At 45.7% G+C, this 15,580-nt stretch overlaps 1 protein-coding gene across 1 annotated transcript in view; it reads right to left on the reverse strand.

Moving 5' to 3' along the window:
* The window catches only part of ATP6V1D (ATPase H+ transporting V1 subunit D), a 92,957-nt gene that overhangs the window by 28,706 nt on the left and 48,671 nt on the right, over positions 1-15,580 (reverse strand). The window contains exons 5-8 of the mRNA XM_018570916.1: positions 11,781-11,825; positions 11,592-11,695; positions 9,116-9,130; positions 1,777-1,886 (exon numbers count right to left, since the gene is read on the reverse strand). Of these exons, the coding sequence (XP_018426418.1) occupies positions 1,777-1,886; positions 9,116-9,130; positions 11,592-11,695; positions 11,781-11,825 (274 nt within the window). The remainder of the gene's footprint in view (positions 1-1,776; positions 1,887-9,115; positions 9,131-11,591; positions 11,696-11,780; positions 11,826-15,580) is intronic.

Raw genomic sequence — 15,580 nt, forward strand, 5'->3', positions numbered from 1 at the left:
CTTTTATCCTCGATTGTGATTGATCTTTCAATTGTGGTGGTATCAGCTCAAAATGATCAATACTTAAAAGAAACAGACTAAATGGAAATCTTTGATGCACACTCAACAAAGTATGCTTTATTCATTGAAAATGCCCCATGCTTTTTTCTCTTTGAACTCCCTTGTTTTTTGTTCATTTTAGCAATTCCTTGGTTCAACATATTATATCTCTTAGGTTTTGTAGTCTACCTAAACTTATTTTACATAATTTCAGGACAGATAGGGCTCTATTGTGGTAGCAAAATTTGACACATACATTTCTATTTCCTTGTTTTTTTATTGTAAATAAATTGGAAAAAATTGGAAATAAATGCATTTTCCTGTAATGTTTTTCAACGAAACATTATCACAAAATATAATTAAAGGCAACTCAATAAAATTATATCACATTAGTGCAGGGGTGGGCATTTAACTTTCTCAAGGGGCCACATAAGAAATTGGGACGGTTGTTGAGGGCCAAACCAATAGGGCCTATAGGTTCCCCATAACAGTCCCAGTTTCTCATGTGATTAACGCATGGTGCCACGCAATGCACCCTCCGTGCAGTACAGTGTGGCAGGTGTGTTGCATCAGCATTCATTTGAATGTCACCCCAAATGCACCTCCTGGCCACAATGCGTTCGACTGTGGCGGAAAGCGTAGTACCACAATATTGTTTGCTGTGGTTGAAAAAAAGTAGTGCATGTAATGCACCTTCCATATTTTAATGCATGGTAGGTGCGTTGTGCGGTACAGTGCCTTACTCACACAGAACCGTACAATTAACGCATGGCATTGGTGAGAACAGGCTCTGAATGAAGCCTTATTGTCCCTTACATGTGGCACATACATGAATCTGCAGAAGAGGATGGACACATGAGGAAGTGTCTAATACTGGGGGTGAAAAGGCAGTCCTAGCACCCAATGACTGAAGAGGAGGAAGACCCCTGACGTCATTGGTCGCTAAGATGCCAGCGGTCCCAGCAACCAACGACTTTGGAGGAACCCGGTCTGGACCCATCAACCTGCTCTGTGCTATGACTTGCAGTGGATGCACTGGCCTTGGAGGCTGGCGCATCCACTGTCAGCCAGCCATAACCGAGTGCAGTTCGGCTATTGATCTGTTATCCAGACAGCGGGCCCGACATGGACAGACAAAGGGCCAGATACGGCCGTAAAATGCCCAAGTCTGCATTGCTGCAACTTTCATGTAAAGTAGTGGCATGCTAAAGCTCAAAGTGAACATATGCATTTACTTTAGGAGAGCTTTATTCCCCTTTTGACACTACATGTGATGCACGCAGGGGGAAAAAAAAAGTTTGTGCAAAGTCTTAGCATAACATTAATTTATTATTGAGTCAAGATGACAAGAGCAGTGGGTGTGCCCAAACTATGCTCTTGAACTGATCTCCGTGCCTCGTTACCAGCTGTACCGGCATCTCACCTGCTACACTCTCACCTTCTGTCTTTTTTTAAATGGGGAGGAAGACTGGTTGTGGTGACCCTTCGAAAACCCCATCTTCAGGCTCCATAAAAGTTTTTTGGGCTCCGGGAGGGTGTTCCTTTTCCACTGTTCGTGACCCAGACTCACAGAGTGCCCGCTCTGACTCTGGGGATGATCTGAACGCACGCTCGACCATGCCGATGGATGACCTGGTTCAGGCGCTTCCTACTAAGATGAAATTTCTGGGGATGTTCACGCGCCTAGAACACTCGTTGAAAGCGGACATCTTGTCCTTCAGTGGTGAAGTCACCCACCTGCTACATAGAGTCGAAGACTCTGAGAACAGATTGTACTCCCACGCTTCTGCAATCTCTTCTATGCAAACACAGTTGCAGACTGCCGTGCGGGCCAACCGCTCCCTGCCCTACAAGGCGGAAGACTTGGAGAATTGCAGAAGCAGAAACGACTTGCGGATCCACATTCTCCCAGAGGCCACGGGCGATGTGGATCTGGCAGACACGATTAGAGTCCTCAATGGCCTACTCTCCAAACCTGCCACGGCTCCACTACTCTTCGACAAGGCACACCGTGCACTACGGCCCAGAGGACTTCCCTCGGAATCTCCACGGGACATTATATGTCGCCTACACTATTATACTGACAAGAAAACCATCATGCTGAAGCTGAGGGATAATGCACTTATCGACTTCGATGGCACCAAAATACACATCTTTCCTGACATGGCTAGAGAAATTGTGGCGCGGGGTAGAGCCATACGCCCTCTACTGGACCTTCTACAGTCCTCTGGAATATTTGTTATATATACACTTATAATTTAATATCCACTAATTGAATCATCATCATCATAGCGCTGTATATCCAGTTGATATATCTTTGGAATCTTGTACCGCTTGGGGCTTCCCATCTTGCCTCATCGACCGGAGAAAAAAGGGAAAATGGCCACTCTTCGGTCTTGAATCTCCAACAATTCTGTGAAACCCTCTTGATCCGCGCCACGGCGCTACCTGGCTGGTAAGAATCTATGGTCCCAACAGAACCGCTTAGAGATCGCTCCTGGCAGACAGTTGCTCCATCGTCCTCCTGCCAGTGACTGTAAATATGTTTTGCATTTTCTTGTTGCAGCCGGTGAGATATAAACAGTGCCTTAAATGCTTCCCTGTATCTCTGATATCTAGTTGCGATTACCTGAGATGCTGCCATTTTATATGGTCGCTTATGCCAATATACAATTCTTACTTTAATTTGATATTTTACAGGATGCGGGTGACCTTTTTAACTTCCTTCTTTCAGCCCCCATTCCAAATAGCACTATGTGCTCACTGCCTCTTTTAGTCAGTACAGGGCCGGTGCAAGGATTTTGCCAACTCAGGCGAAGGTGCATTTTTCCACCCACCCGCGCGCACGCACGCGCCTAAGCACACCTACTTAATAATATAATGTATTGCTGGGACTTGCAGTCCTGCATAGTTGGTGCTATTCTGCATTGCTATATAATCATTATACAGCAATGCAGAATGCCACCAGCTATGCAGGACTACAAGTCCCAGCAATACATTGTAAATAATAATAACAGCTACACACACACACCACACACACTGGTGCATCCCTACTTAATAACATAATGTATTGCTGGGACTTGTAGTCCTACACAGTTGGTGCTATACAGCAATGCAGAATACCACCAGCTATACATTAAAAATTTAAATAATCAGAACTGCATGTGCGTTCCAGAGCGGTAGCAGCTGGAACGCACCGCGATCGCTGTGAAACTTCCCCCCGCGTTTTGGGGCGGGAGGGGGCGTGGCAGTGCATTGTATTCAATGGCACCGCTTCCACGCCCCCAACCGCCTGCAGTGCGATCGAACGCGTGGCAAAATCTTGCCCTATTTTTTGCGTTTGCAGTTAAACGAAACGCTGGCAAAGTTTTGCCACGTGTGCGATCGTACTGCGGGGGCGGTGGGGCGTGGAAGCGGTGCCATTGAATACAATGCACTGCCACGCTCCCTCCCAAAACGCGGGTGGGAGTTTCACAGCTACCGCTCTGGATATATATATATATATATAACACACTGTATACGAACTATGGGCACTATGACTTTGAAAGGCTTACAAGCTCATAGAGAAAGATAGACACACACAAAAACATACATAAACACAGTGACACACAAATACATGAACACAGTGACACACACACATACATACATACATACTGTGACATAAGGAGAGGGGACATCATTGAGGGGCGGTATGTTTCCCCTCGCTTTCTATCCTATGTGCATGAATAGCGGAACACTGACCAGGGTTTCGCTTTGACTTTCGGTCTGGATAGTCCAGCTCGGGCTTTGTGTCTCAACTGGATAGTTGATTGCTTGATGAGTGCTTGTCCAGGTGAGATAAAAGGGGAAGGCTGAGGCATGGTTTTGCTCTGGCCTGGGACTCAGACAGCCTTCTGAGAGAGAGCTACATGTTGGATGTGTTCAGAGAGAAAAAGAACTTTGCTGCCTGGACTGTTTTTCCCAGGGAAGGTGATCCCCCATTCGAGCTATACCCCCACATATGGTGGAGAATGCGGGCATTTCCCTGAGCAACTTGCATGATGGAGGATGAGAATAAGGGCTTTGCTTCAAGCCACTGCGGCCCAGCAGCAGGCCACTACAGCCCAACAAGAGACAAATCGCCAGTTTGCAGAGGCCCAGCAGCAGGCCACTACAGCTCAGCGGCAGATGTTGGAGGCTCAACAAGCAGATCGAGACGTACTCAAGGAGGTGGCTCACAGCCTCCTAGAATTAAAGGGCAACTCTGTGGCTTCAATGCCAGTGGAACAAAAGGTGAAGCGTGCCAGCTATTACCTGCAAAAGATGACAGCTGCAGATGATGTGGAAGCCTACCTCACTACTTTTGAGAGGGTTGCTGAACGAGAAGGTTGGCAGAGATGTGAGTAGGCTTTTTGAACCCCAAAAAGCCTATGACTTGGAACCTGAGGCTGCTCAGGATTATGATGTACTTAAGGCTGAAATCCTGGCAAGACTGGGTGTTACCACGACGGTCCATGCCCAGCGGGTGTATCGGTGGACCTATAAGGCTAAAAAGTCCCCAAGGTCCCAAATGTTTGATCTGATACACCTTACCAGGAAGTGGCTCCAACCTGAGACATTGTCGCCATCGGATATAGTGGAGCGTTTGGTGATGGACCGATATTTGCGGGCTCTCCCTCCCACCCTAAGGAAATGGGTCAGCCATGGAGACCCCAAAACTGCTACCCAGCTAGTGGACATGGTAGAGCGATACACCACAGCAACAGACCTGCTAAGTCCCCCCCGTGCTTGAGCTTCCCGTCTCACCCAGGGGATACCTGCCCAGAGGACCTGGTAAGCCTGTTCCAGGGGTTAAGGGCACGGGAGAAAAATGTAAGAAATTTTCTGAAACTGGAGAGACTATAGGCTCTCGGCCTAGAGACTGGCCTGGTAGGTCAGGAAGGACCATGAGGCCATATAAAAGGACGGGGTGCAGAACCCATAAAATGCTTTCGTTGCCATGGGTTAGGGCATATTGCTGCTAATTGTCCATTGACGGATGAACCTATGCAATGTGAATATGCCATGTTGAGAAAACGCATGTCTTTCTTTGCACAAGTGGTGTGTACTGCATCATGTCAGGAACGTATTGAGAGACAGATGTGTGTTATTTCAGTTGACGGAAAGCCAATTACAGCTCTGCTAGATTCTGGTAGGGTGGTAACTCTGGTCAGAGCCAACTTTCTCAGCCTCAGCAGGTACCACCCTAGCACTATTGGGGTTATTTGTATACATGGTGACACACATGATTACCAGACTGCTGTAGTGGACATTGATACCCCATGGGGCTCTGTGACACATTCTGTGGGTGTAGTACCCTCCATACTTCTTGAAGCTATAGTGGGGAGGGATTTTCCACAGTTTTGGAGACTTTGGGAAAATAAAAAGGTTCAGGTGGATTGTACTCCCCCTACAGGTGAACCCAGGGAACTTAGTCCGGAACCTTTTGACTGTAAAATGGAAGAGGATATTGTGGGTGTGTCTAATGAAGGTGGTATGCCTTTACCTCTTTCTGTAATGGCTGGGGAGCAGGAGAAGGTGGAGTCTGACCCAGAGATTGTGACTAATGAACAGGATGTTGTGCCTGGCTCTAGTGCTGCAAGTGGACCAAATGATATGCCTGACTTGGAAGTCAGGAAGGATGATTTCCTTACAGAACAAATAAAAGACTCCACTCTGACTAGAGCCAGGGAAAACATAAAAATTATAGATGGGAAACCCATTGATCCTGATGTAAGACTGTCCTTCCCCTACATGGCGCAAAAAAATGATTTGCTGTATCAGGTGGTAAAGCAAGGGGAGGACGTGGTGGAACAACAAGTAGTCCCAAAACCATACCGCAGGATGGTGTTGGATCTGGCTCATGGTCATATAATGGGTGGACACCTGGGTATAGAAAAAACTAAGGAGAGAATAAGCCAGAGATTCTTTTGGCCGGGTTTACATGCAGAGGTAAAGGCATATTGTGAGTCATGCCCAGAGTGTCAGTATTCGGCACCATCTCCCCATTTTCGTAGTCCGCTTGTACCTTTGCCGATTATTGAGGTCCCCTTTGAAATAATTGGCATGGATCTGGTGGGTCCAGTGGTTAAGTCGGCCCGAGGTCACCAGCATATACTAGTAATACTGGACTATGCTACGCGGTATCCTGAAGCCATACCCTTGCGCAACACCTCGGCTAAAACTATTGCCAAAGAGCTTGTTCAGGTGTTTAGTCGCGTGGGTATTGCAAGGGAGATTTTAACCGATCAGGGCACGCCATTTATGTCTAGAGTGACTAAGGAATTATGTAGGCTGCTCAAAATCTCACACTTGCGCACGTCTGTCTACCACCCCCAAACTGATGGACTGGTGGAGAGATTTAATAAGACGCTTAAGAGTATGTTAAAAAAGGTGGTGGACAAAGATGGGAAGAAATTGGGATTTCTTATTGCCATATCTCATGTTTGCTATCCGAGAGGTGCCTCAGGCATCCACAGGATAGCCTTCTAGATATTGCTAAGGGAACCTGGGAGGGGGAAACCACCCCTTGTAGGAGTGTCATCGAGCATATCTTGATGATGCAGGACAGAATTGCAGCTGTCATGCCCCTGGAATGGGAACATATGGAGCAAGCCCAGGAAGCACAGAGAAGGGTTTATAATCGGGGCGCCAAAGTACGTAGCTTTAACCCCGGGGATAGAGTCCTAGTGCTAGTCCCAACAGTTGAGAGTAAATTCCTGGCAAAATGGCAAGGCCCCTATGAAGTAATTGAAAGAAGAGGCAAAGTAAACTATAAAGTTCACCAGCCAGGGAGAAGGAAACCCGAGCAAATCTATCATGTCAACCTCTTAAAGCCCTGGAGGGACAGAGAAGCCCTGGTGGCTATCCCAACCCCTCGAAAAAATACAGGCCCCTCCACACCTGAGGTCGCAATAGCTGAAACCTTATCGGTTCAACATAAGGAGGTCAAAGAGTTTCTGAGAAGAAATACAGATTTTTTCTCTGAAATGCCTGGATTGACCACAGTCATACAGCATGACATAATTACTGAACCTGGTGTTCATGTAAATATAAAGCCGTATAGAATACCCGAAGCTAGACAAGAAGCGGTCGCGGAAGAAATAAAGAAAATATTAGAATTGGAGGTGATCGAAGAGTCCCATAGTGATTGGTCAAGTCCAATCGTGCTGGTTCCAAAACCAGATGGAAGCATAAGGTTTTGCAATGATTTTAGGAAGTTAAATAATGTGTCCAAATTTGATGCCTACCCGATGCCTCGGGTGGATGAGCTCATTGACAGACTGGGAACTGCCTGATATATAACCACATTAAATCTGACTAAGGGATACTGGCAAATACCCCTGACTGACAGTGCAAAAGAAAAGACAGCATTCTCTACCCCCACATGAACACAGTGACGCACACACACATATACATACATACATACATACACAGTGACACATACATGAACACAGTGACACACACACACACAGTGACACATACATACTGGCCAATGGGAGGAGCAAAAAGCTACCATTAGAGGCTGAGAGCGCATGGTTCCAGGAAAAAAAAAAAAGCACACTTCCAAAATGCATGACTTGCTGACAGAAATTAGAAGATTTGAACTCACTCATAAACAGAATATTTCGGGTTTTACCCTGACTAAACTTAGGGGAGACCTCAAATACCTCCTGGAATCTAATTATAAGCGAACTCTCAACTACTTAGACCAGAAACGTGATGAACTAGGAGACAAACCTTCCAGACTTCTGGCGACAGCTCTCCAGGTCAAAGAAAAAAACGCAAATTATATACCCAAAATTAAAACCAAACTAGATCAATTAGGGCACACTACTATTGCTTTTGCTCACGTTTCGTGACTTTTATGCTGATTTACCACGTTAATTCGTCTATAACCAGGGCCGGCCTTAGGTGTGTGCGAGCCGTGCGGCCGTCACAGCTCGTCCTGTGGGACCAGCTTCTCTCCCCCTCACCGCTGGCCATCCGATATGACAGCGCTCCCTCGTCCGCCCCCCCCCTTCAGGGGGGCGGGGGGGGGCGGGGGGGGACAGGATGACAGCGGCTCTGTGCGTGTCAGAGTGGGAGATCCGTAAATATCATTGATATTTACCGAACTTCCGTGTGAGAAGGACAAACACTGGAGCGATCGTCTGATCACTCCAGTGTTTGTAAATAACTGGGGACACATAGTGCTATGTGTCCCCAGTTATGAATGTACAGGCTGTGATTTACATTACAGCCTGTTCATTCAAGGTTTCCTCAATGCGGAGAAGCACTCAGCACAGAGGCTCCTCCCGATTCAGAAACAGTAAGTATTTGAATGGGAAGCCTCTGTACTGAGTGCTTCCCATTCATTGAGTGCTGAGGCTGTAGAAAAAGAAATTGAGGATTTGGTGTCCTCAATTTCTTTTCTATAGGCGCCTAAAGGCCTAAGGCCAGCCCTGTCTATGACAGACCATGACAAATCGTATCAAACTCAGCTTATTCATGCTTAGCTATCTAAATTACCATTCCCTAACTTGTCACAAGACTTACTTGCTTCCTTTGAATCCCCTATCACAGAGCAGGAAATTAGCTCTGCCATAAACTATTCAGCTTCCAGTAAAAGTCCTGGCCTGGATGGCTTTACCCTCAAATATTATAAGAGGGAAAAGAGGGCAGTCCTATCTGGTACCATTAAAAAAACTGGAAAAGAGGGGGAGAGATGACCATTTAGTTTAATTTGTGCTGAGGGGCTTGAATATAGTGATTTTAATTGAGTTAATGAGACGGGGGCCAAATCCAAAGTAAGAGAGAGTGATAAAAAGATAATCCCAATTTACCAGATCAAAAGCCTTTTTGGCATCAGTGGAAATAAGCTTTGAACGCAAATTAGTGGAAGCATAATGTATCAAGGAAATGGCTCTCTGGGTGTTGTCCCTAGCTTCTCTACCCGGTATGAACCCCAACTGATCAAGGGAAATCAAATTTGGCATAAGGGAGTTTAACCTATGAGCAAGGACTTTGGCAAACAATTTAGTATCGGTGTTCAATAAAGAGATGGGGTGATAACTACCGCAACAAGTGGGGTCTTTACCAGGTTTGGGGAAGACTGAGATGTGTGCATGTAGAGTAGATGGTGATGGAGTACCCGTGAAGAAGGTATTAAAATATGAACTAAGATACGGGAGTAGGAAGGATTAAAAAGTCTTGTAATATTTGAGGGTAAAGCCATCCGGACCAGGACTTTTACTGGAAGCTGAATAGTCATGCAAAATAAATAGATACCCAACATGCTCATTTTAAAATTGTGTTTGTCCGTGAAACGGCGACAAAATAAGATACACCAAACTGTCCATAGGCGATGTTTTAAAAGTTCCTACAGGTCATCATAACGTTAGATATCAATGAATATTGGCCCTAGAATTATTGCTCTCTTTCTGGCGCACGTGGCAATACCGAACATAAGTAGCGTGATCGTCATTTTTGTACGTAGGCGCACCCTATGCGGGTTTACATTAATATGCACATGCTCGCAAGGGCCTTTAAAATTTTTTTTATGTTTACATTTATTTAATACATTTTTTTACTTTACTTAATTGCCATCACATAAGAGGGCTTACAACCTCCCTATGTGATAGCATACTAATGGTGACAGGTTTTCTTTAAGGTGATATTAAGGGTCAATTAGACCCTAAATGTCACCTTTGCACTCCTAATAAGCTATTGAAGTGCAGATCGCACTCTAATAGCTTATTGCCCGGCTTCTGTAGCCAAGCAATGACAGCTAAGGAACTGGAAGTGGAGGACTGCATGAGGGACATTGGAGCCTGGGAAGCAAGGCGGGGGTGTCGGGCAGGCAGCACACTTCACTGGCCCCTGGAAGCGATCTGGCAGCAGCTGAGCTGCCAGAATCACTTCCACTGTAAAGCAGAGAGTCTGTTTAAAGGGGTCCCCTGGCAGCGACTTATGAGATACGTCCGTGGCACCAAAAGGGTTAAAGTGTCGCCTATGGGTAATTTTCGGTATGGTGGTTTTTTTTTTTGCTATTTCACGGGCGCGCGCAATTTTATGGCTTGACATGTTTGGTATCTATTTATGCAACATGACCAAAGAAATGTAGCAGAATACATTTTGGCCTTAATGTATTTGTTTTCAATGTTTCATAACAATGTAAAGGAAAACTTTTTTTCTTTATATTAGTTAAAAAAAACCCAGTGGCTTTTAAATACCACCCAAAAAAATTGCATAAAATTCATTTCAGTAGGGCGTTGCATGACTGAATAAATGTCAGGCTAATTACCTTAGCACTGAATACTGAATAATTACCTGGACAGGAAGGGGGTTCAACACACCGGTCTTCAAGTGGTTATAAATTAAATTGGAGCAGTTGCCATTTCTGTTTATCTTGATGGATTTGGTGCGTAGACACACTGGGGGTCTAGAAGTTGCCATTGTGCTGTGCGGGGCTAAGGAGGAATAGACTACCTCCAGGCAAACCAGCCCTGAATTTATACATTGCTATATATACACACAGTATTTCCCAACATGCAGGCTGTGGTAGACTAAAGTTAGGGTCCACACTTCGCAGGGGGGCCTTGACGAGGCACTATGGCTTTTACGTAAAATTGCACATATGTACAACTAAAACCTCAACGCAAATTGTTAAACAGAGTAAATGTGTTTGTTTTTTTGCTGGCTATCTGGTAAATATGCTTGGAAATGTTTGTATTGCGTTTGTTCTGCGAAAATCCTTTCAGGTGCACCTTATATCAAAAAGCAAATGATAAGTAATAAAGTGGTTGCCGTTTCTGTTAAAGGAGAACTATGAGGTGAGTGCTTTTCACTCACCTCATAGTTCTAGACGACCTGTGACAATGAGACTGTCACAGGTCGGCTTAGTAGATCGGGAGGTGAGCGAACACATACCGGCATTGCTCACCTCTCGATCCTGTCACGGCTCTCTGCCTTGACAGGGGAAGGGCTGGATTCTCCCCCCGCTCCGATCCGCCAGCGCTGACTGGTGGAACGGACGGGGGCGGGTACAGCTGGCTCTGCCTCTAGATAGGCAGAGCCAGCTGTCAGTCACGCAGCTGGGCGGATCCAGACATAATTGTCGGGATCCGCTTCAGCGTCTCAGTATACAGCAGCTCGCGGTATACTGCGGCGTCTCAGTATACAGCTCGCGGCATCTGAACCTAGGGTGACGGGAGGACGCTAGTTTGTGTCCTCCTGTTACCCTAACGAGAACTATGGGGAAAAGCCTTAACCCCATAGTTCTCCTTTTTAAGGTCATAAATATTGTCGTTTTCCTCTGTATTGTTAGAAAGTTAGATTATTATAATTCAAACTGAAAGTAGAAAGCCTTTTAGATTTACCTCTCGTATTTTGACATCATTTTTATAGAAAGTTCCTACTACTTGGATTTTTTTTTTACTGCTAATGAAATTAAAATGTAAAATAAAAGGCTTGTAATAAAAACCTGAGTGATCCCAGCCTAATGAATGTACTTACTGTTTTATAGTACACATTAGTCTATTCAGGTTGCATACCTGCAAGGAGGCCAGTTCTACAAGCAACTCTACAGCTTTCGCATAATTTCTCTTCAGTTTAGTCAGCTGTTCACCACCTCGTGCAAGACCCGTCAACTCATAACCTGGCAAGCAAAGTTAGAAATGATGCATAGGATCAGTAGATCAGCAACACGCTAGAAGAAACAAGGATGTAAATGTAATACTCACTGTCCCCTCCTTCCTGATAATGTTCAAACACTGGTAGTGTTACACCTACAAGATTAAGCAGAATGTTAAATTCTAACATTTATTACTGTCACATACACAAAAGATACATAGTTACATAATATATGCATATATATGTGTGTGTGTGTTATATATATATAAGCTGCTCGTCTGATGTCAGACTGGCCAGAAGTGACATCACTTCTGGCCGGTCCGGCGGCAGACGAGGCCATGTGTGCAGGTAAGAGGAGCTAGGAAGGAAGGAAAGAAAGAAAGAAAGAAAGAAAGGAGGGAGGGATGCAGCCCTGACCAGCCCACCTGAGACCCCTTCCGAGCCCACCATAGACAGTCTGAGACAGTCTGTGCAGCATATATGGGTGGCTCTGCAGGGTCACTCTCAGGTGGTTCCTGTGTCCAGCGCGTCACTAAGCCCTGCGTCCAGCGCGTCACTAAGCCCGGCGTCCAGCGGCGCGGGGGGGGGGGGCCTGGCCTAAAGCCGTGTAAGGGGCCCCAAAATTTCTGATGGCTGCCCTGCGCATTTGTATGGTCAGGTACTGATGTTGGACGAGAAGGCCTGGCTCACATTCTCCGCTCTAATTTATCCCAAAGGTGTTCTATCGGGTTGAGGTCAGGACTCTGTGCAGGTTAGTCAAGTTCCTCCACCGAAAAACTCGCTCATCCATGTCTTTATGGACCTTGCTTTGTGCACTGGTGCACAGACATGTTGGAACAGGAAGGGGCCATCCCCAAACTGTTCCCACAAAGTTGGGAGCATGGAATTGTCAAAAATGTCTTGGTATGTTGATGCCTTAAGAGTTCCCTTCACTGGAACTAAGGGGCCAAGCCCAACCCCTGAAAAACAACCCCACACCATAATCCCCCCTCCACCAAACTTTACACTTGGTATAATGCAGTCAGGCAAGTGCCGTTTTACTGGCAACCGCCAAACCCAGACACGTCCATCCGATTGCCAGACAGAGAAGCGTGATTCGTTACTCCAGAGAACACGTCTCCACTTCGCTAGAGTCCAGTGGCGGCATGCTTTACACCACTGCATTTGATGCTGTACAGATTGGTGATGCAAGGCTTGGATGCAGCTGCTCCGCCATGGAAACCCATGCAAGGCTTGGATGCAGCTGCTCCGCCATGGAAACCCATTCCATGAAGCTCTCTACACAGTGTTGTTTTGCCAATTATCTATGGTCCTGAGCAAACCACTTCACCGCCTGCCAACGACAAGGTGATTCCCAGCGACAAGCTACAGCCAGCATAAGCCTTAGACCACAGCTAAAACGCTCTTGCAACGTCATTTTATCCTGGTATACCTCACCCTTCTTCACCAGAGAACTTTCATGTCCAAAAGGCTCCACAAGTACTTTGGCACCAAAGAGTGAGAGATCAGACCTGTCTGACTTCTCCAGATATATAATTCGCCGTGAGCTCATTAACAATAGCCTCTCAAGGTTCGACGACTGTCCAGAGAAGTACAGGGCCTGGAGATCAACCTTCAAAAGCTGCTATTGCTGATCTCAACCTTACGGCCAAGGAGGAACTTGATTTGCTCATAAGGGGGCTGGGGTCAGAATCTGCAGGTCGTGTTAAAAGACTACCCAGATGCAGGTCTTGCTGCTGCATGGGCAAGACTTGAGCAAACCTATGGTAGCTCTGAAGCAATAGAAAGCGCTCTATTCAAGAGACTGCAAAACGTTCACAAAATAGGCAACAAGGATCATTGTAAGCTTCAAGAAGTAAGTAACCCCCTCTTGGAGCTAGAGTTGGCAAGGACAAACCCACGTCTACCTGGACTAAGCTTCCTGGACACCGCTCATGGCGTGAATCCAGTGATGTCTAAACTGGATTTACATGAGTGTCCATAGCTACTAACATTGCACCATTCACACAAGAATGGACTTTAAACAACCAGAGAGACTGTCCTATTTTAGTCTCCAAGGAACTTAACAAGTATGTCACCTATGGACAAGTGACCTAAATCTCTTTAGGGACAAGTTACCACGTCACATTCATGGACTCAATGTGTTATTATTGTTGTTGCATTATATGCATCTTCTTTTGTCTTTCAGGTCTTCAAGACTACTGCAAATTGAACTGTTGTTTATTTGCACTTCTAGAACTACCGTTATTTTATAGTATAGTGGTATTTTACAATACTAGACGGAGAGTGTGCTGTTACATCTATTGTGTAAAATATGACAATGCATAGTCATGTTTAATATTTATATTAATGTGAAGTGAGAATTTTATATAGTCAATTTCCTTAAGCATTACTAGCATATTGTCATTTAACCTGCAAATACCTACCATCATGTTCAATCATCTGCTGCATCCTGTTGTCTGCTGTAACCTGCTGCATTCAATAAAGATCTTCGTGGATAAAAAAGGTAATTTGGTGAGTTCAGCTATCTGATAAAGACTGTTCGCAGTGATTGTATCTGCTTATACAGACCAGGCATAGAGGTCACTAATACAACGGTAAGAATCAGAGTAACAGAATTATGTAAAATTCTGAAGAAACAAGTTTGTTTCCTCCGCATCAGTTACTGGAGCCCCTCAGCATGGGTAGGTTAGAAACCTAGGTGACACATCCTAAGCAAACATGCACAGAGTAAAGTGCATCACAGAATTAGTATCAGGCAAGTTCTATAGGTACTGTATATCTATTAGAAAAATTGAAACATGTTGCTAAGAACTTCTAAAACACTGGCTTGTAGCATAACCGTGTATGATCACTGATAATGCAGCCCGTAGACAGCGACGATTACAGCAGGGTATCTGTGCACTATGAAACCTGGTGGCTTAACCCCTTTAGACTGTGGCTCCCAACGGGCAACATGGAAAAACCTTCTGTCTTATGACCAGTTTTGGTGACACAGTGTTGATTGTGGCACTGAATGATACGTTGGGGTAAGTTTTTTTTCTGTTATTTTCACTTGTGATTTTATGGTTTGGGAGCATGGTTTCATGTTATTTTTGGTGTCCACGGCAGTCCAATATCTGGCAAATTAATGGAGTTTATATAGGAACCATACTCATAAGTCATCAAAAGAAAATGAATAGAGGGAGTGACTAAATCAGAGAAGAAAAAACAGAGGGTGGGTTATTGGACTTACCAATGTGGAGACATCACAATTGTCGGGTAGAGAAGTAAGCAGCACAAGTTTGAAAGAAGCTGAAGTATCCTGTGTGAGAATTTCCATACGCAGTAAGACTGCGGTGACATCAGCCACAACAGGCTCCAGGAACACTTATTCGGGGGGGAGAGGGTACATCACGGAACGGTATGGAGAGATTGGAGCCGGCGATCGGAGTGGCGTGGCAGCCCGGGACTGCAGGAACAGAGCGAGTGGGGTGATTGGTGCTACGGGAGCGGAGCGAGTCGTCGGCAACTAAGGCTGAACGGTGTTGCAGGAGCGGAGCGAGTGGCGTGATCGGTGCCACAAAAGCAGAGCAAGTGATCAGCAAGTGGGGTAATCGGTGCTGCAAGCTGAGGAGTGAATCCGCGAGAGGGGTGTGCTGTGATTGAGAGGTAATCGGCACAGAAAAAGAGCAGAAGCAGAGCGACTTAATGCTGGGCATTAAGTATATTAAGGGGTCTATTCACTAAGCTGCCGTAGGCAGCCGGGTGAATGAACGACCTAAAGCGAAGTGAGCTGAACGCTATTCACTTCGGGCTGGTACGGCTGATTTCAGCGGTATATCGGCTGAAATCAGCCGTACATCGGGTGGCTTCGGGTCGGCCAAACATGCTCAGCATGTTCGGCCGACCCGAAGTGCAGAAGGAGTTC

This window comes from Nanorana parkeri, unplaced genomic scaffold (genome assembly GCF_000935625.1).
Source record: "Nanorana parkeri isolate BGI_ZX_2015 unplaced genomic scaffold, ASM93562v1 scaffold1630, whole genome shotgun sequence".
In the NCBI taxonomy this organism is placed as follows: domain Eukaryota; kingdom Metazoa; phylum Chordata; class Amphibia; order Anura; family Dicroglossidae; genus Nanorana; species Nanorana parkeri.